This window comes from Rhipicephalus microplus, chromosome 10 (genome assembly GCF_043290135.1).
Source record: "Rhipicephalus microplus isolate Deutch F79 chromosome 10, USDA_Rmic, whole genome shotgun sequence".
NCBI classification, from domain to species: Eukaryota; Metazoa; Arthropoda; class Arachnida; order Ixodida; family Ixodidae; genus Rhipicephalus; species Rhipicephalus microplus.
Window position 1 is genome coordinate 51,994,999 of NC_134709.1, and position 24,030 is coordinate 52,019,028.

Below are 24,030 nucleotides of genomic sequence, written 5' to 3' on the forward strand. Positions count from 1 at the left end.
TGTCCGAGATTTGGCGCCTTTGTGCCATGATATTTGTATAGTCGCTAGCCACTGTAATATTTGTGCTTAAAGCTTAAAAGTTAAGGTGGTGGTTCTGGCCAGCCTCGGCTTTGCTCGCCGTGAAGGTGGGTGACCTCACGGGTAACATGATGCGCCAGGGCAGCCTATCTCCGTTAGAAGGCCAGTGGTGGCAGCGTTGTTTTGGCCGCGCGGACGCATGGCCCCACCAATCTCGCGACGCATTTGTTTGGGGTATCGCGCATGCGCAATACTGCCGCCTCAACGTCCTGGGTACGCAAGCCGCTTGGGTACCTAGCACTAAAGCTCTGTATAGTGCACGACACTGCTTGGAATTAAATCTGCGTCGCGCTCGATCACGCCTGCAAGCTACGCCAACACTCGCAAACACGACTGCGCTGCTGCACTCCCCGGGTGCCTACGACAAAAAAGAAGGCTGCATACCCAGAGAGCATAGCGTCGCTGCTGTCGTTGCAAGCTTCCTATACAAAATAATCATAACCTCACGAGCTTGCAAGTATATATGTACTATCTGCGTCAAATGAAACTTGACCATCGGTAAGCCTTCGCGATGGCACAGTGCGCACGCACTATGCAGTCATCACCATTGACAAGCGGCCGCATATATGCGTGCCTGTCCATGCCGTTAAGTGGACTGGTTCGGGTTCCATTCGACGTGGATAGTACATACATCGGATGTTGTGGTGCAAGCTGTTTACATAATTGCATGGCGATGTTGGCTTGCCAGTATTACATCCAACCCATGGATACCGGGACACACACACACATAAAACAAATCGTTTAAAGAATTTATTCTATCGTGGGACGCCACAAACAGATGCAAACAGAAAAGAAAATACATACGCATGGAACCTGCTGCACACCTGTCCATAAGTACCGTTAGATGAGTACACCTGCTACACCCACCAATAAACAGCCGGCAAGAATGCTCTGCTCACGCGAAGGGCTTTGCAATGAATTACATAACGAATATTGGTCATCTTCGCATCGCTAATAAAACGGCTATAGATTACTTTGTCTTGGGCGTCGACTCTTTAAACTAATTCTTGGTATAATTAGCTTTTTATGTGAAATAGAAAGAAAAGAAGGGTGAGAAAATGTCTATTCAATTTCGTTCTAGAGAGTACGAGCTTCCCGTCCGGGCCCCCAGGTGGCGCCCTCGTATAAACGTCGGCAGCGTAACGCCGGCAGCGGCAGTGAAAACACCATCTAAGCCTTTTTTTTTTCGGCGATATTATTTGAAAGATTGGTAAGCATAAAAAAACCGTCTCTCATTTATTTGAGGCAGCCACAAGGAAGCATAGTGTGAACCCGTAGAAGATTGGCAGTTGACGCACTGTTGGTGGCATGCAGCGTGAGCCAGAAAACAAGCAGTCGCGCCGCATTGGTCGTGAAAGGCACGCGAATAGTATGTTAATATCATCTGCAGACAGTTTGCCGAACACTGTGAATGAAGTGTTGCGACATCGTGAGCTATAGAAGTGCAGATACATTAGTGGTATACATAGTAGCTCTATTTACACCAGCCAACGTTTGGTGCTGTTCGATGTGTGTCTCGGCCAGCGCTGTAGAGAGCTTCTGTGCTCCGGACATGCACGGCGGGGCTTTGCGTACATGGTACTTGCCTTGTTTGCATATGAGTGCTTTTCAATGCATGTTGTTCTCTGGTATACATGCTGAAACGTTACCTACGTGGCCTTTATTTCATGCATAAATTAAGTCTTAATAAATAATTTGTGGCAGCAAGTCTGCGTGACATTGTTGTCATATTTGCTCGGCCTTTGTGCGGCATCACTACCCTTCTAAAATAGAGAGAGAGAGAGAAATAATATAAGTACTATTAATAATATATGGGGTGCAACGTTTCAAAACCACCATATGACTGTGAAAGACGCCGTCGTAGAGGGCTCCGGAAGTTTCAGCCACCCGGGATTCTTTAACATGCACCCAAATCTGATCACACGGCCCTACAGCTTTTTCCACCTCCACCGAAAATGCAACCGTCACAACCGGGGTTCGATCCCGCGACCTGTGGAGTCAGCAGCCAAGTACCTTGTGTGAAAGAGCGCGTTATTTATTTTAGAGAAGTTGCTTTTTTGCGGCTTTTGATCACCGTTGAATCGTGGTCTGTCAATCCTGGTCTCATCGTTGTCACCTTGCCGGCCATGCTTCTTCACTTCCTCCCAGGTGGTTTGGTTGATACCGTCTCCTACGTTGTCTTGTATTTTCGCGTATAGGTGTCCGATCGCATTCCCGGAATATCCATGGATGCAAACAGTTCGTTCAGGTTAGAAAAGCCGCAGCCAATGAACATACTGCAGCCACGTACTGTAGCCGCATTGATATCATCGCAGCCGCCTGGGTTTTCGCGTGTTTGGTGGCGTGTGTATCACATCTTCGGCACATCCTGTATACAAGGAGCTTCGAAGACCTTGACATCTTTCAGACACACAGTTCATACCCGCCAAGACGCATCGGAAAGGAACACTGAGGGCTGTACTTTATGCAAGCGTTTTTCAACGTCAGCCTCCCCTGGTGTTCGGGTCCGTATGCTGCTCGGGTCTTGTTGCACTCATCGGTGGAGATGACTCTGACGCCTCCGAGTCTATACTACACTAGGGGCTTCGTCGTCTGCACAACACTGTGCTGCCGTGGGGCTGTGCTCGTCTTCCGTTGGCGACGAAGGATCGTCATATGACTGGACAAGATCACCGTCACGTTGGTGGTGGTTGTGGTTAGAAGAAGAAAGCGCCTCATTTCTGCAGCCCGGTTGGGAACACGGCGCAGAGCCTTGTTATGCCAGCGAGTCCTCGTCAAACGTCCGTACCTCTGAAAAAGGCAATCTGGGTCAAGGCCAGCCCGCAGTCCGCCTGGCGCGATCAACTCGACGGGTGAACACGCGCGGCGCCTCCCTGGCCCACGTGCATTGAGTCAGCTGCGCACGTGACAGCGAGCCGGCGTCCGCGTGTCTGGTGGTCTGACGCATGGCGCGGCGACCCCCCATTGGAGGAATCTGCCCTGACGACCAGCGGCGCTTCTGATTGGACATTTTGGTTGGACCCGGTGCAAATAAAAGAAGCCCTGCGGCGTGTCGCGATCAGCGGTCTTAGGCGAAAGGCTGATCTATGTGTTAGAGAGGAGAGCTCGGCTCTTCGAGTCTCTGTCGGCCCCAGTGCCGAAATTGTAACACCTCTGTATATATGCTGTACATAAACCTTGTTTAACTCACCGTCGTCTCGTCCGCTCGTCTTATCAGCTCTGCGCAGAAGCAGTCGCGAGCTGAGAAACATACGCTACCAAACGGCTGGTGACCTTCCCGGCGGAGTTGAAAGCAGTGGCGCCTTCGGGGCCGTGTTGGCGTCGCCGTCTTTCGCAACAGTGGTGGCTTCGGCGGGATCGGTCCGTCGTGCGCAACAGTGGTTGGCAGCTGCGGGATCGGCCGGCGTCAGCGACATCGATGCGGTGAGTGCCTGATGTTTTCCCCTCAGTTCACCAGACTACTCTAGCTCACGTTGTAGTAGTTTAGAGAAGGGCTGTGTGAAGCATTGAAGTGAGCTTTGATCGTTTCAAGCCAAGTCGAAGCGCTTTGAAACCAAAGTTAATGCGGAGGGGGTAAACACGGGAGAGTGAAAAGTTGCTTGCGCGTCTTGCTAGTAGGCTTATAGTGAGTACGGCAAGTAGATTCTTAACAGGGGCAAACAGCAAGAGGCTAGTGTGAACGATGGAGAACCTTAAAGTGAAGGAACTCATCGAAATTTGTGAGGAACTCGGCATTACTTTGGGCCGTGCGAAACGAAAGCAAGCGATCCTTGAGATCATGAAGGATGAGGGAGTGTCGTCTGAGGAAGTCGATGAGGCCTGGGCGGATATCAAAGCACGCCGCGAGGAGGCCGAAATGCGAGAAGTTCGTGAACGTGAGGTAGCCGAGAGACAGGAGCGCCTCGAGTTGAAACGAATAGAATTGGCAATTCTACAGTGTTCGCAGGCGCCTAGCGTAGCTTCTCCGACGATTCAGGTCAGCGGTTTTAGAATTCGGGACCAACTGCCACCGTTCGTAGTAGGCGAGGACATGGCGAAGTATCTCGTCAAGTTTGAACACGTCTGTGAGCGAAACGCTTTGGAGCGGCCTCTTTGGGCGCGGAACCTGCTAGCTCTTCTTCCCGGCGAAGTGTCCGACGCGATAACTTGCTTGTCGAGGGAAGCGTTTGAGAGCTATGACGAGGTTAAAGAAGTGCTCTTGAGACGTTATAAGTTGTCACCCGAGGCTTTCAGGCAAAGGTTCCGGTATGCTGAAAAGGGGAAGGAGTCACACGTTGACTTCGCGTTTCGTCTTAAAGCCGATTTGATTGAATGGCTCAAGGGCGAAGGTGTTTATGACGACCGCGATAAAGTGGTGGAATGCGTTGCATTGGAGCAATTCTACCGCTGCATCGAGGAGGATGTCAAACTTTGGCTGCAGGACAGACTTGGGGACGTACAGTTAAACAAGGCAGCTGAGTTAGCTGAGGAGTATTATACTCGCCGAAAGTTGCATAGCAGGGCAGTGCGCGTTGAAAAGGATGAAAGAAAAGAGGGCTTTTCAAGGAAACCTGATCAACGGAAACCCGCTCCGCACCGTAATTTCAAGAAGGACCCGTCTCTTACGAAGGACAGTGTAGGGGAAGGGCAAACAGAAGCGGAGAAATCGAGTGAGGTTTCTACCACACAGGCATTAGAACCGGAAAACAAACGGAAGCCGCTAATCTGCTACAACTGCAAAAAGGAAGGACACATCGCGAGAAACTGTCAGGAAAAGTTTGCCTTCGCAACGATCCGAGAATCAGAAAAAAACATTCGGTTGTTGGAGCCGTATCTCCAAGAAATTAGGGTCAATGAGAAAACGTGCCGAGCACTTAGAGACTCAGCGGCAACCATGGACGTTGTCCATCCTTCATTGGTGTCTCCGGATGACTTCACAGGAGAATGCGCGTGGATTAGGCAAGTCGCCGAGGTGCAGAGTGTTCGCTTACCAATCGCCACGGTTGTCATTGAAGGCCCGTTCGGTAAGCTTCGCACCGAAGCAGCTGTGTCTGCCGCGCTAAATGATCGTTTTCCTTATCTTTTCTCCAACAACTCGGAGCAGCTTCTCAAAGAGCAGGGCAAATCGTTCTTCCCCAACTTAGCGTGCATGGCTCTCACGCGATCGCAAGCGCGAAAGCTTTCGCGTAAGCTTGACCTGGTTCCATGCGGTGAACTCTCAAGTGACCTTGTCGGCGGGTCGACGGAACCCCAGAAAGGAAAGTTTCCGCATGAGTCATGTGAGCAGCCACGCGAGCGGCCCGTCGCCGAACCTAGCTGCGCGGTTTCCGGAGAAAGGGGAGACGACATGGCGCCATTGAGTCAGAGCGAGAGGGTTGCAACGCTCTCGCCTGTAGCGGAAAGTTTGAGCGAGCTGCCGAGAGTTGATCGAGAGACGCTCATTCGAGAGCAGCGTGAGGATCTCTCGATTGAAGCGCTAGTGGAAAGCCAAATTGAAGCGCTAGTGGAAAGCCAGAAAAACGCGGCACAAGTGCTGTCGAAGGAGCGCTACGAGAAATCGGGGAAGAAGCGCACTTTTGAAGTTGATAATCAGGTAATGCTGCTGCAGCCGTCCAAAAGGAGCAAGCTTGATGTTGATTGGGAAGGGCCCGCCAAAGTATTATCGAAGCCTTGCGATTCAAATTATGAAGTGAAATTAGAAAGGCGGCCGAACAAAGTTTATCACAGTAACTTGAAAGCAGTCGTAAATTTACTTTTAAGTGCTTCAGAGGAAGAGGAAGCAGAAGTTTTGAGTTCTAGCGAGGTAATTGAAGGGGGATCGAAAGTAATCCGGGAGCAGATAAACGTAGAGCCTAGCTTAAGTGAAGAACCTGAGAAAGAGGACCTGAGAAAGATTGGTTCCGAGTTTGAAGACGTGTTTTCGGACCGCCCCGGAAACACGAGGGTGATCGAACACGATATCGAGCTAAGCGGTGAGGAGTCAATCCGTAGCAAGCCGCATCGTTGTTCCCCTGTGCAACGTCGCAAGTGTGAGCCGCTCTTGGTGCCGCATAGGTATCGTCGCCTAAAAGTGGCCGGTTACTGAGGTGGAGCATGTTGCTCCACAGCGCAACTTTGACGTTCGCCAAAGAAAAAAAGGAAAGGTAAACGCTAATGCAGGTGCATTGAGCAGTGCGTTCCAGCTAGTAACTTCTCAACCTTTCGGTTTCTCGCTGGCGATTCGGGGCAAAATTTTGACCTCATCACGACCTGGGCTGAGCACTCTCGTTTAGAGTGATCTCAAGGGGCCAACTTTGTGGTATTCTAATTCGTTACGTTGTTGTACGTGGGAAAAAAAATTGAGTTGTCATTTTAAGGGTCTTGTGTCCCACATGTGCCTCTTGATGTAGAGGGAACAAAATTCCGATAGACACGTAGATAGGTATATGTTGTACTATACTTTGTCTGGTGTTTTGTCGGGTGACCGAGGGCACTTGCTTGTGTCGTGTGTTGTCTGTTGTCGAACCGTTCTTAGCAAGTTGCAGAACCATCGACAAGTGCTGAAACCGAAGATGGTCAGAAGAGACGAGTGAAGCTGGTCGACAAGTTGTGGCGACAAGCCAGTGGAGCTGGGATCCGTCGTCAAAAATGGGATGTGTTCCCGGAACAGTTTGGAGCTGTATTCTCCCTATGGCCCTGGAGGCGAACCTGGAGGGACCTGGCGAACGAGCGCACCTGACATCCGAGCCCCGTGGAAGCAGCTCGTCTTTCCGGTGCATTGTCTGGCGGCGGGGGTGCTGTTATGCCAGCGAGTCCTCGTCAAACGTCCGTGCCTCTGAAAAAGGCAATCTGGGTCAAGGCCAGCCCGCAGTCCGCCTGGCGCGATCAACTCGACGGGTGAACACGCGCGGCGCCTCCCTGGCCCACGTGCATTGAGTCAGCTGCGCACGTGACAGCGAGCCGGCGTCCGCGTGTCTGGTGGTCTGACGCATGGCGCGGCGACCCCCCATTGGAGGAATCTGCCCTGACGACCAGCGGCGCTTCTGATTGGACATTTTGGTTGGACCCGGTGCAAATAAAAGAAGCCCTGCGGCGTGTCGCGATCAGCGGTCTTAGGCGAAAGGCTGATCTATGTGTTAGAGAGGAGAGCTCGGCTCTTCGAGTCTCTGTCGGCCCCAGTGCCGAAATTGTAACGCCTCTGTATATATGCTGTACATAAACCTTGTTTAACTCACCGTCGTCTCGTCCGCTCGTCTTATCAGCTCTGCGCAGAAGCAGTCGCGAGCTGAGAAACATACGCTACCAAACGGCTGGTGACCTTCCCGGCGGAGTTGAAAGCAGTGGCGCCTTCGGGGCCGTGTTGGCGTCGCCGTCTTTCGCAACAGTGGTGGCTTCGGCGGGATCGGTCCGTCGTGCGCAACAGTGGTTGGCAGCTGCGGGATCGGCCGGCGTCAGCGACATCGATGCGGTGAGTGCCTGATGTTTTCCCCTCAGTTCACCAGACTACTCTAGCTCACGTTGTAGTAGTTTAGAGAAGGGCTGTGTGAAGCATTGAAGTGAGCTTTGATCGTTTCAAGCCAAGTCGAAGCGCTTTGAAACCAAAGTTAATGCGGAGGGGGTAAACACGGGAGAGTGAAAAGTTGCTTGCGCGTCTTGCTAGTAGGCTTATAGTGAGTACGGCAAGTAGATTCTTAACAGGGGCAAACAGCAAGAGGCTAGTGTGAACGATGGAGAACCTTAAAGTGAAGGAACTCATCGAAATTTGTGAGGAACTCGGCATTACTTTGGGCCGTGCGAAACGAAAGCAAGCGATCCTTGAGATCATGAAGGATGAGGGAGTGTCGTCTGAGGAAGTCGATGAGGCCTGGGCGGATATCAAAGCACGCCGCGAGGAGGCCGAAATGCGAGAAGTTCGTGAACGTGAGGTAGCCGAGAGACAGGAGCGCCTCGAGTTGAAACGAATAGAATTGGCAATTCTACAGTGTTCGCAGGCGCCTAGCGTAGCTTCTCCGACGATTCAGGTCAGCGGTTTTAGAATTCGGGACCAACTGCCACCGTTCGTAGTAGGCGAGGACATGGCGAAGTATCTCGTCAAGTTTGAACACGTCTGTGAGCGAAACGCTTTGGAGCGGCCTCTTTGGGCGCGGAACCTGCTAGCTCTTCTTCCCGGCGAAGTGTCCGACGCGATAACTTGCTTGTCGAGGGAAGCGTTTGAGAGCTATGACGAGGTTAAAGAAGTGCTCTTGAGACGTTATAAGTTGTCACCCGAGGCTTTCAGGCAAAGGTTCCGGTATGCTGAAAAGGGGAAGGAGTCACACGTTGACTTCGCGTTTCGTCTTAAAGCCGATTTGATTGAATGGCTCAAGGGCGAAGGTGTTTATGACGACCGCGATAAAGTGGTGGAATGCGTTGCATTGGAGCAATTCTACCGCTGCATCGAGGAGGATGTCAAACTTTGGCTGCAGGACAGACTTGGGGACGTACAGTTAAACAAGGCAGCTGAGTTAGCTGAGGAGTATTATACTCGCCGAAAGTTGCATAGCAGGGCAGTGCGCGTTGAAAAGGATGAAAGAAAAGAGGGCTTTTCAAGGAAACCTGATCAACGGAAACCCGCTCCGCACCGTAATTTCAAGAAGGACCCGTCTCTTACGAAGGACAGTGTAGGGGAAGGGCAAACAGAAGCGGAGAAATCGAGTGAGGTTTCTACCACACAGGCATTAGAACCGGAAAACAAACGGAAGCCGCTAATCTGCTACAACTGCAAAAAGGAAGGACACATCGCGAGAAACTGTCAGGAAAAGTTTGCCTTCGCAACGATCCGAGAATCAGAAAAAAACATTCGGTTGTTGGAGCCGTATCTCCAAGAAATTAGGGTCAATGAGAAAACGTGCCGAGCACTTAGAGACTCAGCGGCAACCATGGACGTTGTCCATCCTTCATTGGTGTCTCCGGATGACTTCACAGGAGAATGCGCGTGGATTAGGCAAGTCGCCGAGGTGCAGAGTGTTCGCTTACCAATCGCCACGGTTGTCATTGAAGGCCCGTTCGGTAAGCTTCGCACCGAAGCAGCTGTGTCTGCCGCGCTAAATGATCGTTTTCCTTATCTTTTCTCCAACAACTCGGAGCAGCTTCTCAAAGAGCAGGGCAAATCGTTCTTCCCCAACTTAGCGTGCATGGCTCTCACGCGATCGCAAGCGCGAAAGCTTTCGCGTAAGCTTGACCTGGTTCCATGCGGTGAACTCTCAAGTGACCTTGTCGGCGGGTCGACGGAACCCCAGAAAGGAAAGTTTCCGCATGAGTCATGTGAGCAGCCACGCGAGCGGCCCGTCGCCGAACCTAGCTGCGCGGTTTCCGGAGAAAGGGGAGACGACATGGCGCCATTGAGTCAGAGCGAGAGGGTTGCAACGCTCTCGCCTGTAGCGGAAAGTTTGAGCGAGCTGCCGAGAGTTGATCGAGAGACGCTCATTCGAGAGCAGCGTGAGGATCTCTCGATTGAAGCGCTAGTGGAAAGCCAAATTGAAGCGCTAGTGGAAAGCCAGAAAAACGCGGCACAAGTGCTGTCGAAGGAGCGCTACGAGAAATCGGGGAAGAAGCGCACTTTTGAAGTTGATAATCAGGTAATGCTGCTGCAGCCGTCCAAAAGGAGCAAGCTTGATGTTGATTGGGAAGGGCCCGCCAAAGTATTATCGAAGCCTTGCGATTCAAATTATGAAGTGAAATTAGAAAGGCGGCCGAACAAAGTTTATCACAGTAACTTGAAAGCAGTCGTAAATTTACTTTTAAGTGCTTCAGAGGAAGAGGAAGCAGAAGTTTTGAGTTCTAGCGAGGTAATTGAAGGGGGATCGAAAGTAATCCGGGAGCAGATAAACCTAGAGCCTAGCTTAAGTGAAGAACCTGAGAAAGAGGACCTGAGAAAGATTGGTTCCGAGTTTGAAGACGTGTTTTCGGACCGCCCCGGAAACACGAGGGTGATCGAACACGATATCGAGCTAAGCGGTGAGGAGTCAATCCGTAGCAAGCCGCATCGTTGTTCCCCTGTGCAACGTCGCAAGTGTGAGCCGCTCTTGGTGCCGCATAGGTATCGTCGCCTAAAAGTGGCCGGTTACTGAGGTGGAGCATGTTGCTCCACAGCGCAACTTTGACGTTCGCCAAAGAAAAAAAGGAAAGGTAAACGCTAATGCAGGTGCATTGAGCAGTGCGTTCCAGCTAGTAACTTCTCAACCTTTCGGTTTCTCGCTGGCGATTCGGGGCAAAATTTTGACCTCATCACGACCTGGGCTGAGCACTCTCGTTTAGAGTGATCTCAAGGGGCCAACTTTGTGGTATTCTAATTCGTTACGTTGTTGTACGTGGGAAAAAAATTGAGTTGTCATTTTAAGGGTCTTGTGTCCCACATGTGCCTCTTGATGTAGAGGGAACAAAATTCCGATAGACACGTAGATAGGTATATGTTGTACTATACTTTGTCTGGTGTTTTGTCGGGTGACCGAGGGCACTTGCTTGTGTCGTGTGTTGTCTGTTGTCGAACCGTTCTTAGCAAGTTGCAGAACCATCGACAAGTGCTGAAACCGAAGATGGTCAGAAGAGACGAGTGAAGCTGGTCGACAAGTTGTGGCGACAAGCCAGTGGAGCTGGGATCCGTCGTCAAAAATGGGATGTGTTCCCGGAACAGTTTGGAGCTGTATTCTCCCTATGGCCCTGGAGGCGAACCTGGAGGGACCTGGCGAACGAGCGCACCTGACATCCGAGCCCCGTGGAAGCAGCTCGTCTTTCCGGTGCATTGTCTGGCGGCGGGGGTGCTGTTATGCCAGCGAGTCCTCGTCAAACGTCCGTGCCTCTGAAAAAGGCAATCTGGGTCAAGGCCAGCCCGCAGTCCGCCTGGCGCGATCAACTCGACGGGTGAACACGCGCGGCGCCTCCCTGGCCCACGTGCATTGAGTCAGCTGCGCACGTGACAGCGAGCCGGCGTCCGCGTGTCTGGTGGTCTGACGCATGGCGCGGCGACCCCCCATTGGAGGAATCTGCCCTGACGACCAGCGGCGCTTCTGATTGGACATTTTGGTTGGACCCGGTGCAAATAAAAGAAGCCCTGCGGCGTGTCGCGATCAGCGGTCTTAGGCGAAAGGCTGATCTATGTGTTAGAGAGGAGAGCTCGGCTCTTCGAGTCTCTGTCGGCCCCAGTGCCGAAATTGTAACGCCTCTGTATATATGCTGTACATAAACCTTGTTTAACTCACCGTCGTCTCGTCCGCTCGTCTTATCAGCTCTGCGCAGAAGCAGTCGCGAGCTGAGAAACATACGCTACCAAACGGCTGGTGACCTTCCCGGCGGAGTTGAAAGCAGTGGCGCCTTCGGGGCCGTGTTGGCGTCGCCGTCTTTCGCAACAGTGGTGGCTTCGGCGGGATCGGTCCGTCGTGCGCAACAGCCTGTATAAAAAGGGGGAGTGAGGAAAAAGTGGATAGAAGAGATATCACAGTGAGGAGGAAACGAATTATCTAGAGTTGGTCTCTTTCTGACGTTCGCAGTCGTTGTCGTCGGCTGTTTAAGTTTGCCGTACTGAAAGTTTTTGGCTGGCATTTTCCGCGCTGGCTCGATTCACGCAAAGAGGGAACAGTGCAACACGTGCTGCTGCTACCCAGCACCATCCGCATGAGCAGGCTGCAAGGTGACCACGGCGTGGGAGGTCAGCTTGTTCCCAAGCGAAGTCGTCTAAGCTCCTCCAAATTTCGAAGCCCCCACTGCTCTATGAGCTGGGATAACTAAGGGAGACCCCCACCCACCTCCAAAAAAAGCTCCTTTGAGGATGTGAAATCACCATTTGTACTTGCGCGCCCAGCCGAACATGACGGTGTTTTTTTTTCAGCTGTGAAAAGGTCCCGACATCTTCTGTAATTCCTCGCACATACGTGTTTTCAGGCATACCTGGCATAATGCGGGCCCCGCCCAACAAGTGGAGGTAAGCGCGGGGAGGGAGGGGGGGGGGTGAAAGAGCGCGACTCCGAGGAGTGACCTCGTCCACCGTTGTGCATAGCACAATTGAAGGCGCTGATCCTTGCCCGCATAACCGGAAAAAAAGCAAATAATACCTCTCTGCATCTTTTCCGAAGTGAGTGCTGAAAATGTGCGATAGCCTTTCCCAATAAGCAGCGGACAACTATCCAGGCACGTCGATGGCATTGTTGAAGGTACAGGTGTGGTGTGACGAAGGTGAGAAGTTGGAGGATCGCTAGGCCGTGAATAGCTTTAGACCCCGCGTTATGGCAAAGCATTTCTTCATCGCATTTGCTACGGTGCTGGCAGGAAACCCCAGGAAGTAGTCCCGGTGAAGTTTTACGCAGCGCTACTTTTCGCAGTGACCCCGCCGCCGCTCGTGAGGGAAGAGCTTCCCCTTATTGGGTCACCTTTCATCTCCGCTGTTCCTTGTCAATGGCCTTCAAGTAGTAGAGAAGTGTAAGCCCTTGACATGTACGTACACATGAAAAAAAGAAAAAAAAAGAAACTAGAAAAAGACAGGACTCAGTCAGAAAACAAGCATGGTCTCCAGTTATGAATATTGGTTGCCCATTTCCTCCTGGCTTCCCGGAGGCAGGGGAGTCTTCCTGGGTTCTCGTTGTTTCCTGCTACTAACGTTATGAATTTGAAAATAAAATATGCCTCGCGCGTTTCGCGCCTGTTTGGGAAACCGGACTGTAAAAGAGTTACGCTGATATTTTCAAAACTGTGGTTTGGCAGGCGCAGATGTCTAGATAAAGGTAGGTTCAGCAGTGAAGTGGCGTGATACCGGGGATCATTGAACCGCAGCCGAAATGACGTGTCTGTTTGGCCTATATATTCTTGCCCCGCAGACGTTGCAATGTAGCATGTATATTTTGAAATCTGAGAAATCCGCTTTCGATTCACGTGTTGTGACCATTTGTGGGGATACCTTGCAACGAGCTTTGCCGCAGGGATGGCACCCTGACTGAATTTTAGATGGGTTTGTTTTTGCTCTGACAAGAATGTACTTAAGGTTTTTATCCCTGTGGTACACCACGTGAGGTGGCTCCGCGAAAAAATAAAGTCAGTCGTTTGCTTTGCCTGATTAAGTTGAAATGAAGGGAAAGTATGCATTGCTTACAAGTGGCACTGATGAAGAGTAAGTTAGTACAGGGTGTGTTTGGGAAGTCGTTTTAGATACCTTTTTTGGCCCCTTAATTATGTCATTCCGGTTCACTTTGCGAGCACGTAGTATGGCATCGTCACCAATGTCTACGGGATAGCTTTGTTTCGATAGAGAACACTTTAGGTGTTCTGCGTATATGTCAAATTCCTCTATATCGGTGCATATTCTTTGATAGCGCTAGGCCTGAGAATATGGAATACTTGTTTTGCAATGCTTTGGATGGCTGCTGCTGAAATGTGGGTAGTGTACACTTGCCGATGTGTCGGCATTTTCTAAAGGTTTGTTGACAGGCGGTCATTTTCGACCGATACAGTGTCGCCCAAGAAGTTAATGCTAGTTTTGGAAATTTTGTGCGTGAATATAATCAACGGGTGGACCTTGTTGAAATCCTCTATGAAGCTCAGAAGGCTTCCCTCATCGTGGTTCCATATCATAAATATGTTGTCTAAGTATCTTCTGCAGTGGAAAAGTTTCAAGGTGCGTCCCTCAATAAATGGGATTTCAAGTGATGCCACGAAGGTGCTCGCAAAGTTTGGGGCCATTTCTGTGCCCATTGCAGTGCCACTAACCTGAATGAAGTGCTTGCCATTGAACTCAATATGGTTAAAATTTAGTACAAGTTGAAGGAGTGTAAACAGTACCTCGCCACTTACACCGGCCGATGAGCGAAATTTTACGTGCTCAGAAACCACAGCCGTTATTCCGTCATGTTGGGGTGTGTTAGTGTACAGTGAGCCGACGTCTACGGTCACCAGAAAACTACCGCCTGAGATGTTGAGACTTGAAGCTTCGCAGATGAAGCGGTTTTTGTCTTTTATAGTAAGAGGGCAAAGTCTGTGGGATGGTCTTTATCAGGGCATTGAAGAAAGATATATTTTCTGTGTGTTGTTATTGGATACCGTAGGACGTTGTCACAGAACGAGCGCTAAAAATGAGCGCGCCGCCAAATTCTTGCGACAACGGGCCGAAGAAACGCCGCGAGGTCAAAAAGAAAAAAAAAAGAAAACAAGCATCCAGGGCTCCCCGGGCGCGCGACGCCTCTCCTCTCGGAAGCGGCGAAGCGATGAACCTCCTCACCCCACAGCGGCGGCCGAGCAAGCCCGCGATTTTTCCAGAACGAACGGGGCGGGGTCAGACCGAGCTGAGTCATCCGACGCGGAGGGCAGACAAACCGTCTCGCCTCTCCCCAGCCTTCGCTGCGTATCGCGCCGACGAAATGACGAGAAAGATCTGGAAAGTCGCGCGCAAGGTATTTAACCGAGCAGCCGAGACGAGAAATCAAGAGGAGACGGAAGTTAACGCCAGAGCGCGTAGGGATTCCGCCGTGGAGTCGGCGAAGGTTCTGCCCGTAGTGACAGAACAGGAGGAGACGGAAGTGAGCGCCAGAGTGCGTAGAGAGTCCGCCGTGTAGTCGGCGAAGTTTGTGGTCCGTAGGGACGGCTCGAGCTACAGGCAAGAGTGTGTGTTTACCGCTATCGAGCGAAGACCCGTGGCAACCGCTGCGAGTGTGAAGCCGACGTGTTCGGGCGAAGAAGTTTGAAGCTTGGAGAGTGGCCATTTGAGGACGCGAGGTTTCCTGGAAGAGAAACTTCGAGAACTACGGAACGACAACAACGCTGGACTTTGAGTGAGTGATTCTCGGAAGAGTATCATTCAGACTTTTGTTCCAAGGACTTTGGACTGAATAGGTTTTCTATCTCTTTAGTCCTTAAGTGTCTTGGTTGTTCAGTGCATGCGACTGCAGTGTAGGGCGTATTGTTGTCTGTGTCCGTTGTTTCAAGTGTGGTTGATTGTACTGTGTAGTACATTGTCTGTTTGGTGACGTATTGTATTTAACTATTGTGGAGTGTGCATACGTGTGCATTGTTTTTGATCTGCCGTTAATGAGAATATAATTTTGTTTGTTTATCAACCCTCGGCTCTGTCTTGTTCTTTGGACCACAGCCGGCGTCCGCTGGCGCACCAATAAGGACCACTTCTAAATTGTCCACGCTTTCGTGGTGCGGTTCGGGGGGCCGATACTTCGACCCTTGGAATTAGCCCGGCGATCGCCTCCCTAATAACGGGACAGGTGTGACAATTAATCTGGCGTCCGCGACATAGGACCTTTTGGTGCACAGTGTGTCCAAAGTAGTGAGAAAGAGCCTCGAGTTGTTGATAGTGCTATCGGAACAATTTTGTGTGTTGTTCAGTGTTCTCGTTAACGAGTGCAGGGGAGCGTTCCGATAGACTGATTTAGGCAGATACTTTTTGCAAGCGGCAAGGTTTTAGTTGCGAGTTGCGAGACACAATGGATCTCGAAAAGTTAGTTGCTCTTGGTGAAAAGATGGGTCTTTCTGGCGCCGAACTACGGAAGTGGGTCACCCTGAAGGAAAAAGAAGAAAAAGAGAGAGCCAAAGAAGAAAAAGCAGCCGAGCTGGAAAAAGAGAGGTTGGCGGTCGAAAGAGCCAAAGCGGAAAAAGAAGCTGAGGTGGAGAGAGAGAGGTTGGCGGCAGAGAGGGCCAAGGAAGAAAAGGCAGCTGAGTTGGAGAGAGAAAGGCTGGCCGCTGAAAGGGCGAGAGAAGAAAGAGAAGCAAAAGAGCGACAGCTGAAAGAAGAAAGAGAGCTGCAATTGAAGTTGGAGCTGGAGAAAGAAAGACTGGCAGCTGAGAGGGCGAAAGAAGAAAGAGAGGAAAGGGAACGGCAGCGACAGCACGAGATGGAACTCGAGCGGCTCCGTTTGCAACAGCGAAGCGAAACTCCCGTCCAAGCTAGAGTTGAAAGCAGCGAACGGGAAGATCACAGCTTCCGCTTGAACCCAAGCAAGCTGCTCGTAGCGTTTGATGAAAGGAAGGACGACCTAGACGCGTACCTCCACAGATTTGAGACGATTGCGAGGAGCCAGAATTGGCCCGAACAGCAATGGGCAACTGCTTTGAGTACTTGCTTGAGTGGTGAAGCGCTCAGTGTGTACGGTAGGCTGACGCCGACCGATGCAGCCAACTACGCAAAGGTGAAGGCTGCTTTGTTGAAGCGATTTAGATTCACTGTGGAAGGATTCCGGGACAGATTTCGGACAGGAAAGCCAGCTGACGGTGAGACGGCTACGCAGTATGCCGCCCGACTTTGCCATTATTTCGACAGATGGATTGAACTTTCAGGGACAGCGCAGGAGTACGATGAGCTTAGAGAGCTGCTAATTAGAGAACAATTTCTTACTAGTTGCCACCCAAGCCTGTCACTGTACTTGAAAGAGAGGAAGGCTGACTCACTTGAAGGAATGCTTGAATTGGCTGATCAATTCTTGGAAGCGCAAGGTGGCACTAATTTGGCCAAGGTAAAGAAGGAGTGTCCCGACGATCCGAAGAAATTGGCTCCCGAAGAAAAGAAGCGTGCACCAGAGAGCATTCCGCGATGCTTTCTGTGTAACCGAGTGGGTCATCGCGCGAAAAACTGTCGAACGATCTTTACGAGCCCTACGGTTGTAAAATGTTTCAAGTGTGGTCAGACTGGGCACAAAGCAGATGCATGTCGGAACGGAGTGAGTCAAACTCACCAGGTATCCTGTGTGCAAGCAGCACCGAAATCTGATAATAATGTCGTCACTGATGGATTCGTAGAGTTGAAGAATGGGGAGAAAATTCCTATTGTGGGTGCTGTAATGTCAAAACAGCCAACCGGTGTTACGAAAGGAATGCCGACGCTGCCTGGAAAGATTGCAGGCAAGAAGATTACGGTTCTAAGAGACACCGGTAGCTCCACGGTTATCGTGAGGAGAAATTTGGTACGGGAAAGAGAGTTGACAGGCAGAACGAAACCGGTTTGCCTAATTGACCGTACGGTCCGGATGCTTCCCGAAGCAGAAATTGAGGTTGAAACCCCGTACTTCAGCGGGAAGGTTACTGCGTTATGCATGACGACCCCCCTGTATGACCTTGTCATCGGAAACATCGACGGGGCGCGAGGGCCAAGTGATCCAGAATGTTTGGGGGAAGACCCGAAGATAGAGCCCTCGCCAACACAGCGGCCGCGAGATACAGTGGAGGAGCATCCCGTGAAGGGTCTCACTAGAGCCCAAGGTGAGGCTGCGGCGCAAGAGACAGCGAAGGAGAAGACGATCGGGTCGAATAAGTTCACGGGCAGACCAACCGGACTTACGTCGGCACGACCTCAACCGAGCGACAGTGTAAAGGAGACGGAGTTGGCCAGCCGGGCAAAATGTAGAGGCATCATCAAGCGGGTAAATAAACAGACAGGACCCGTCGAATGTAATGACGCGTTAACGGCTGAGACGACGCCTCAGATATCGTCGTTGGAAAGGGCTCGCCGAAAAGGAACGTGGAAACACAAGGAGAGATCGAGCGAGCACCGCAAAAAGGGGCGCAAGCGCTGTTCGAAGTATTCAGGATAAGTGCTGAGGTCGAATCAGAATGTGTTTGGCAGTGTTGAGTGCCATATGTTGTGTTAACGTTGTGTTATCCTGTGTCACAAGTGTCGAAGTGTTGTGCTGTGATGTGATGTATAGTATTGTACCTTTGTTGTACTGAGAGAACTTTGTACATTTGTATTATTGGGAATGTGTGGTGGAGTGTTGTACTCATGTGCTTGTGGTTGTGTTTTCACGTGTTGTTTAATTGAATTACAATGTACAATTGTATTGCGTGATATATTGTGAATGTGAAGTGTCATGAGCGACGGATTGTGTTACAGTCTGTGAGAATGTGTTGTGACTGTTCGCGCTCGTCTGTGTGGTTTTTGAATATTATGAGATAATATTCTTAAAGTGGGGGGCAGTGTCACAGAACGAGCGCTAAAAATGAGCGCGCCGCCAAATTCTTGCGACAACGGGCCGAAGAAACGCCGCGAGGTCAAAAAGAAAAAAAAAAGAAAACAAGCATCCAGGGCTCCCCGGGCGCGCGACGCCTCTCCTCTCGGAAGCGGCGAAGCGATGAACCTCCTCACCCCACAGCGGCGGCCGAGCAAGCCCGCGATTTTTCCAGAACGAACGGGGCGGGGTCAGACCGAGCTGAGTCATCCGACGCGGAGGGCAGACAAACCGTCTCGCCTCTCCCCAGCCTTCGCTGCGTATCGCGCCGACGAAATGACGAGAAAGATCTGGAAAGTCGCGCGCAAGGTATTTAACCGAGCAGCCGAGACGAGAAATCAAGAGGAGACGGAAGTTAACGCCAGAGCGCGTAGGGATTCCGCCGTGGAGTCGGCGAAGGTTCTGCCCGTAGTGACAGAACAGGAGGAGACGGAAGTGAGCGCCAGAGTGCGTAGAGAGTCCGCCGTGTAGTCGGCGAAGTTTGTGGTCCGTAGGGACGGCTCGAGCTACAGGCAAGAGTGTGTGTTTACCGCTATCGAGCGAAGACCCGTGGCAACCGCTGCGAGTGTGAAGCCGACGTGTTCGGGCGAAGAAGTTTGAAGCTTGGAGAGTGGCCATTTGAGGACGCGAGGTTTCCTGGAAGAGAAACTTCGAGAACTACGGAACGACAACAACGCTGGACTTTGAGTGAGTGATTCTCGGAAGAGTATCATTCAGACTTTTGTTCCAAGGACTTTGGACTGAATAGGTTTTCTATCTCTTTAGTCCTTAAGTGTCTTGGTTGTTCAGTGCATGCGACTGCAGTGTAGGGCGTATTGTTGTCTGTGTCCGTTGTTTCAAGTGTGGTTGATTGTACTGTGTAGTACATTGTCTGTTTGGTGACGTATTGTATTTAACTATTGTGGAGTGTGCATACGTGTGCATTGTTTTTGATCTGCCGTTAATGAGAATATAATTTTGTTTGTTTATCAACCCTCGGCTCTGTCTTGTTCTTTGGACCACAGCCGGCGTCCGCTGGCGCACCAATAAGGACCACTTCTAAATTGTCCACGCTTTCGTGGTGCGGTTCGGGGGGCCGATACTTCGACCCTTGGAATTAGCCCGGCGATCGCCTCCCTAATAACGGGACAGGTGTGACAGACGTCCCGGATTGCCTGTTTGTGTATTTCGGGAAGCAAACAAAATTGCCCAGCAACAGATTGGGACAGTGACATTGCTTTTAACATTTTGTGGTCATTTTCTCGTCTCGGTGGAGGTTATTTAGGGTTGCTTTTATTTCACTTTCAATGTTTGGAGTCGGTTCCGTTGGAAGTTCTTTGTGGAAGTTTGTAGTTTGTGTCTGATAGTTGTCGTTCCCCTTTTTTTAGGTAGTCTGATGTGTTTAGAATTACCATGCAGCCCCCTTTATATCTGCACGTTTCATGGCGATTTCAGCGCTGTTTTATAGTTCATCGAGTGCCCTTCGTTCCGACTTTGATGGGTTGTTTCTAGGTGTTCGTTTTTCTTTTTCATACGCTTTGATGATATCTTCCTGAACAGCCGATATATGCATATCGAGGTGTTTGTCCCTCTGCTCACTTTGGCACCATGATTTGTCACCACCAATCAATCTATTCTCGTCTGCACAGTCCTTCGATAGAGAAAGTATTCACGGAGGCGGAGATTACGCGCAAAGTTTTGCGCGTAATCTCCGCCGATCGAACATAATGATCATCATCAGCTTTTTGCCCCCACCCCCCCTCCACCATTTCTGGTCAAGTGATCCGCGATGTTACTTTGCTTTGCCGTAAGAATACGCATCATTAAAAAAAAGGGGGGGTTATTTTAAAAGAAATCCTCAGAACTTGTCATTCGCTGTTTAAGGTTATAAGCTTTTTCCCTGCATGTATGTTACCATTTTATTCGAGCCTTGTTTGCAGAAACTTTCCACAATCGTGGCTGCCAGCAAACCCAATTTGTACCGCCAATTCACAGTCGCGTCGCAGCTCCGGTGGGCCAGCGCTCCCCACCGCGTGCAAATCATCGGCGATGCCCGTTCGCCCTCCCTCGAACCTGCGCGCGCCCAGCTCTCCACCTCCAGCCGATCGAGTCAGAGGAAGTCCAACTCCTCGAACACGTGCTCGGCGTACATTTCGCGCGCCATGTTGACCAGTCCGTAGCAGAGGAAGAAGTAGATGAGCACGAACGTGACCGATATCGCAACGGCCAGCTTCTTTTTCTGCACCGACGTGCGGAACAGGTACCAGGGCGCCTCCTGGACGTCGGTCTGCGTCGCCATCGAATACTGCGTCGGCGTCGTGGGCAGCGTCTGCGAGTACTTGTCCTTCGTAGAGGACTTCTTGGACGTCAACTCGTCGGTCTGGACGGCGTGATCCACCGTGGCGGCGCGCTTGCGCGCCTCCGCGTTCGCCTTCCTGCCGGTGGACGGCTGCACGGCTTTCTCGTCGGTGGCGATGACGTCAGCTTGCACGTTCGCGTCCGCGACCTCCAACTTCTCGGTGATGGTCGACTTGGAGCCGACTTTGAAGGGGCTTCCTTCAGCGGACTGTTGCCGTTCGTCCGCGGAGCGAATCACGGACTGGTCTTTAAAGTTCGGATCTCCGGGAATGACGTTTCGGCTTTTCGGAGCGCCCGAACGGTTTGCGGCGCCCTCGTTGCTTCCACTGGTCGGGTCGTTCTGAGCCATGTGCGGGAACGCGTCCTTCGGGGTTCCGTGGTCTCCCGGAGCGAGGGTCTCGCCGGCGTCCAGCAGCTGTGTCAGTTGAGAGCGGACCGCGGATGACGGGAGCGGCGAAGGGATGACGTCGTTCTCGACAGCTGCTGCAGCTGCTTGGACGTGCAGGGGCTCGTTTTTCAGAACCGGCAGGGTGCTCACGTACTCTCCGGCCGCCTTTACCTGCATGTGAAGCGGGAATTCGAGGAGGGAAAGAAGTAAATACCGCGGTAATGTGCTTTAAAGACACAATACTAAAGAGCAAGAAGATTTTCCTTCTGTTAGTGAACTACTAGCTCTTTCATGTAAGCTACCTAAAATACAAAGCCTGCTGCGATAAGACGCCTAGTCAGTGTGTGTGTGTGGGGGGGGGGGGTGCCTCTACAATCTCTCGTTTGCGGTGATGATGTCCGTCATGGAGAACAGCGGTGGGTACTGTTCATACAACGAAATCTCCTAATATTTATCGCCGCCCCTTTCCATGCACCCTGTTCGCATGCTCACGCAGGTGGTGGTCTAAACACCAACCTGTTTGCCCCAAGCAAGCTCGTCCACATTCAGTCATCTGTTTATCAAGAAATTCATGTTGATAATGGAATATTTTAGATCAGTTCTGTATAAAAAAACGTTGACAAAGTGACACATTTGATTCCACAGTCACGCCTGCGTTTCAGCCTTCACTTATAAAACATTTATAATAATAATCACCTTTTTTTGTCGGTTGATTGTAATCGTGATGCGAATAAAGCGTTTCAAAGAAGGTTTTGAGGGACGTGTGCCGCTGCGATTATTACATAAATCTATCCGGCAACAACACAACTCCAAAACACATAGCTTCTTCCCTGTGTTTCATTCATTGCGCAGTATGGACTGTGATTTCTGGCGGCGACAACAGCCAGGGACAAGACAAAACAGCTGGTTTTCATCGGAGATTTCGACGTTGACTTACAGAAGCCGGTGAACGATTGATCGCCTGGTCTTCGTGGAAGACGGCATCGTTCTCTTACCCGTCACCTTTCACACTACGCAAATAACCGGTGGTGCGATCGAGTGTCTGCCAGTGGTATAGCGAGCTGATTGTGGATTTTGCTGGGTCCACTCGTCGAACCGTCGACTCCGACATTCCCTGCCGATCGAGCCAGTGGACCTGGATTAGGGGCTCCGAGCATGGGGACCTCAGTTTTCTGGTAGATTAAAATATTAGAGGTGTGCGAATAGTGATGTTTCATATAGAATCAAATAGTGGCAAGAATTACAAACAATTTCATTAAAAATTGTAAAGAAAAGAAGCTGTCTTTGCGTCGCCCCGTCGCGGTGATCTAGTGGCTTAGGTACTCGGCTGCTGACCCGCAGGTCGCAGGATCGAATCCCGGCTGCGGCGGCTACATTTAGGATGGAGGCGGAAATGCTGTAGGCCCGTGTGCTCAGATTTGGGCGCACGGTAAAGAACCCCAGATGGTCGAAATTTCCGGAGCCCTCCACTACGGCGTTTCTCATAATCATATATGGTGGTTTTGGGACGTTAAACCACACATATAAAACAGTCTTCGCGGTTGTCCTTGTCCTGTTTGGATGCTTTACCTTTCCCACGATGTATTATTCTGTACCAACTATTAAATTAACTGCGTATATCCACTGGATGTCCGAATGTTCCGATGTTCAAACTGACGTCCTTGAGACGTATTACAAACAACAATGTCGCGTGTGGCCGTTTGTTGGACGCCCAAATTTGGTTGCCCATAAAGGACCATGCCAAGGAGATGCTAAAATCACGACATATTAATTGATCGTTGTTGTCCTGATAGAACATGTTCACTAGTCCTGCATGGTGGCATGCAAATATTAAAAATTGACTAGATTATTATATAACCTAGAACCGTCTGCACATGCTATATCACTCATAGTGGAAAAGTGGCAACTTGTAAACTTGTCGATGCTGTACGTCTAGTACAGACGTGGACGTTTTTTCCATGGCTCAGCAAAAAGTACTTTGAAAGGCTGTCCTGCATTTCAGTTGTTCATTGCAGAGGTTGAACTGCATTTCTCTTTCGTCCTACCCAGCCACTCATTTATCTAGCAGAGCACTTCATTCCTCGAGGGCGTAGTCTGTGGTGCAAGAAACCACTAGAGCTATACTGTACTCGTTTACTAAAAGCACTCTCACACATGCAGTTGCCAAATGTGACACACGCTTTAGATTCGTGATCCCGTTGTTCTGCGAGCCACCGCGGACAGTCATCTGTCTGTGTACCTGGTCTGGCTCGCGGAGCGGCTTCCAGACGACGTCGTCCAGCCTGATGACCTCGGCCTGGTCGTCCACGCCTGCAGCCGCCTCGTTCAGCAGGTGGCCCACCAGCTCCGGAAGGAGCAGTGCTGGATCGGCGTCTTCGGCGACGTCCTCATGGTGGTGACGCGTAGCGGCGGCCGCCGAAGACGACCCGGCGGACTGTTGGAGCCCGCGACGGCGAGACATGACTCCGGCTGCGGCGACGACTCCAACGCGCAGCAGTATGGCCACCGTGCACAACAGCGACGGTGGTGGAGGCCAGGCGACCATGCCCCACCTGGGGCTCAGAGTTGAAGGAGAGGGGGGACGGTGCTAGAAGACGCCGTCCGCACCATGTTCCTGTACGACGTACGTCAGTCCTCCACAACGCGCAATGTGGACTCTGCGGCGACCCGCAGCATGCAGCTGAGGCCGCGTGAAGTCGTCTGCGGCCCGACGTCGCACGACCGCCGGCGGCCGAGGCGCGTGGTCCTCGAGCTTTGGATTACGGCACTCGATGACGATGATGGTGATCTGGCGTGTTAAGGCGCTAGCCCACTATAGAGGATAGGCCAGTTGCGAGCTGGCCGCCAGGGCGTTAACATAAGGACTTGTCACGTTAAGAGAGAGCTTCTGGTAATTTTGGTTAAAATAAAAGAACGAGATTGTGGAGGTCCAGGAGAGAGCACAACTCGCGCGAGGGTGAATCCAGCCACAAATTTGGGGGGGAGGGGGGGCGGTCGCTTGAAGTAACACCGGATAGGGGGCGTGGTCCTGACTTTCTTTTTAGCAGCACAAAAATACCATCATAGCAATAATACTGTTAAATTGTGTTAACAGTGGAGCCACTTACATGTCCTAATAGGCGATTGGAGGTGAACGAGAAGCACTGAAGAGAGGGGAGGGGGTGCCGACGCATGCTGTGTGTGTGGGGGGGGGGGGGGGGTACGGATCTAGATCTGTCACTGAACTCGTGAGACTTTGCACAACGGGAGCCGGCAGGCAGGTCTCACAAGTGCTGGCTGATCGAGCCACCCCCTTTTACTGTT

The 24,030-nt window shown here is 51.2% G+C and overlaps 1 protein-coding gene across 1 annotated transcript; it reads right to left on the minus strand.

Annotated features, from left to right (window-relative positions):
- Positions 1–19,852: 19,852 nt before the first annotated feature.
- On the minus strand, positions 19,853–23,403 carry LOC142774723 (uncharacterized). Its single transcript, XM_075875652.1, has 2 exons — positions 22,967–23,403; positions 19,853–20,898 (listed from the first exon to the last, which is right to left on the minus strand). The coding sequence occupies exons 1-2, from the start codon at positions 23,270–23,272 to the stop codon at positions 20,092–20,094; spliced, it is 1,113 nt and encodes a 370-aa protein (XP_075731767.1). The 5' UTR covers positions 23,273–23,403; the 3' UTR covers positions 19,853–20,091.
- Positions 23,404–24,030: the final 627 nt, after the last annotated feature.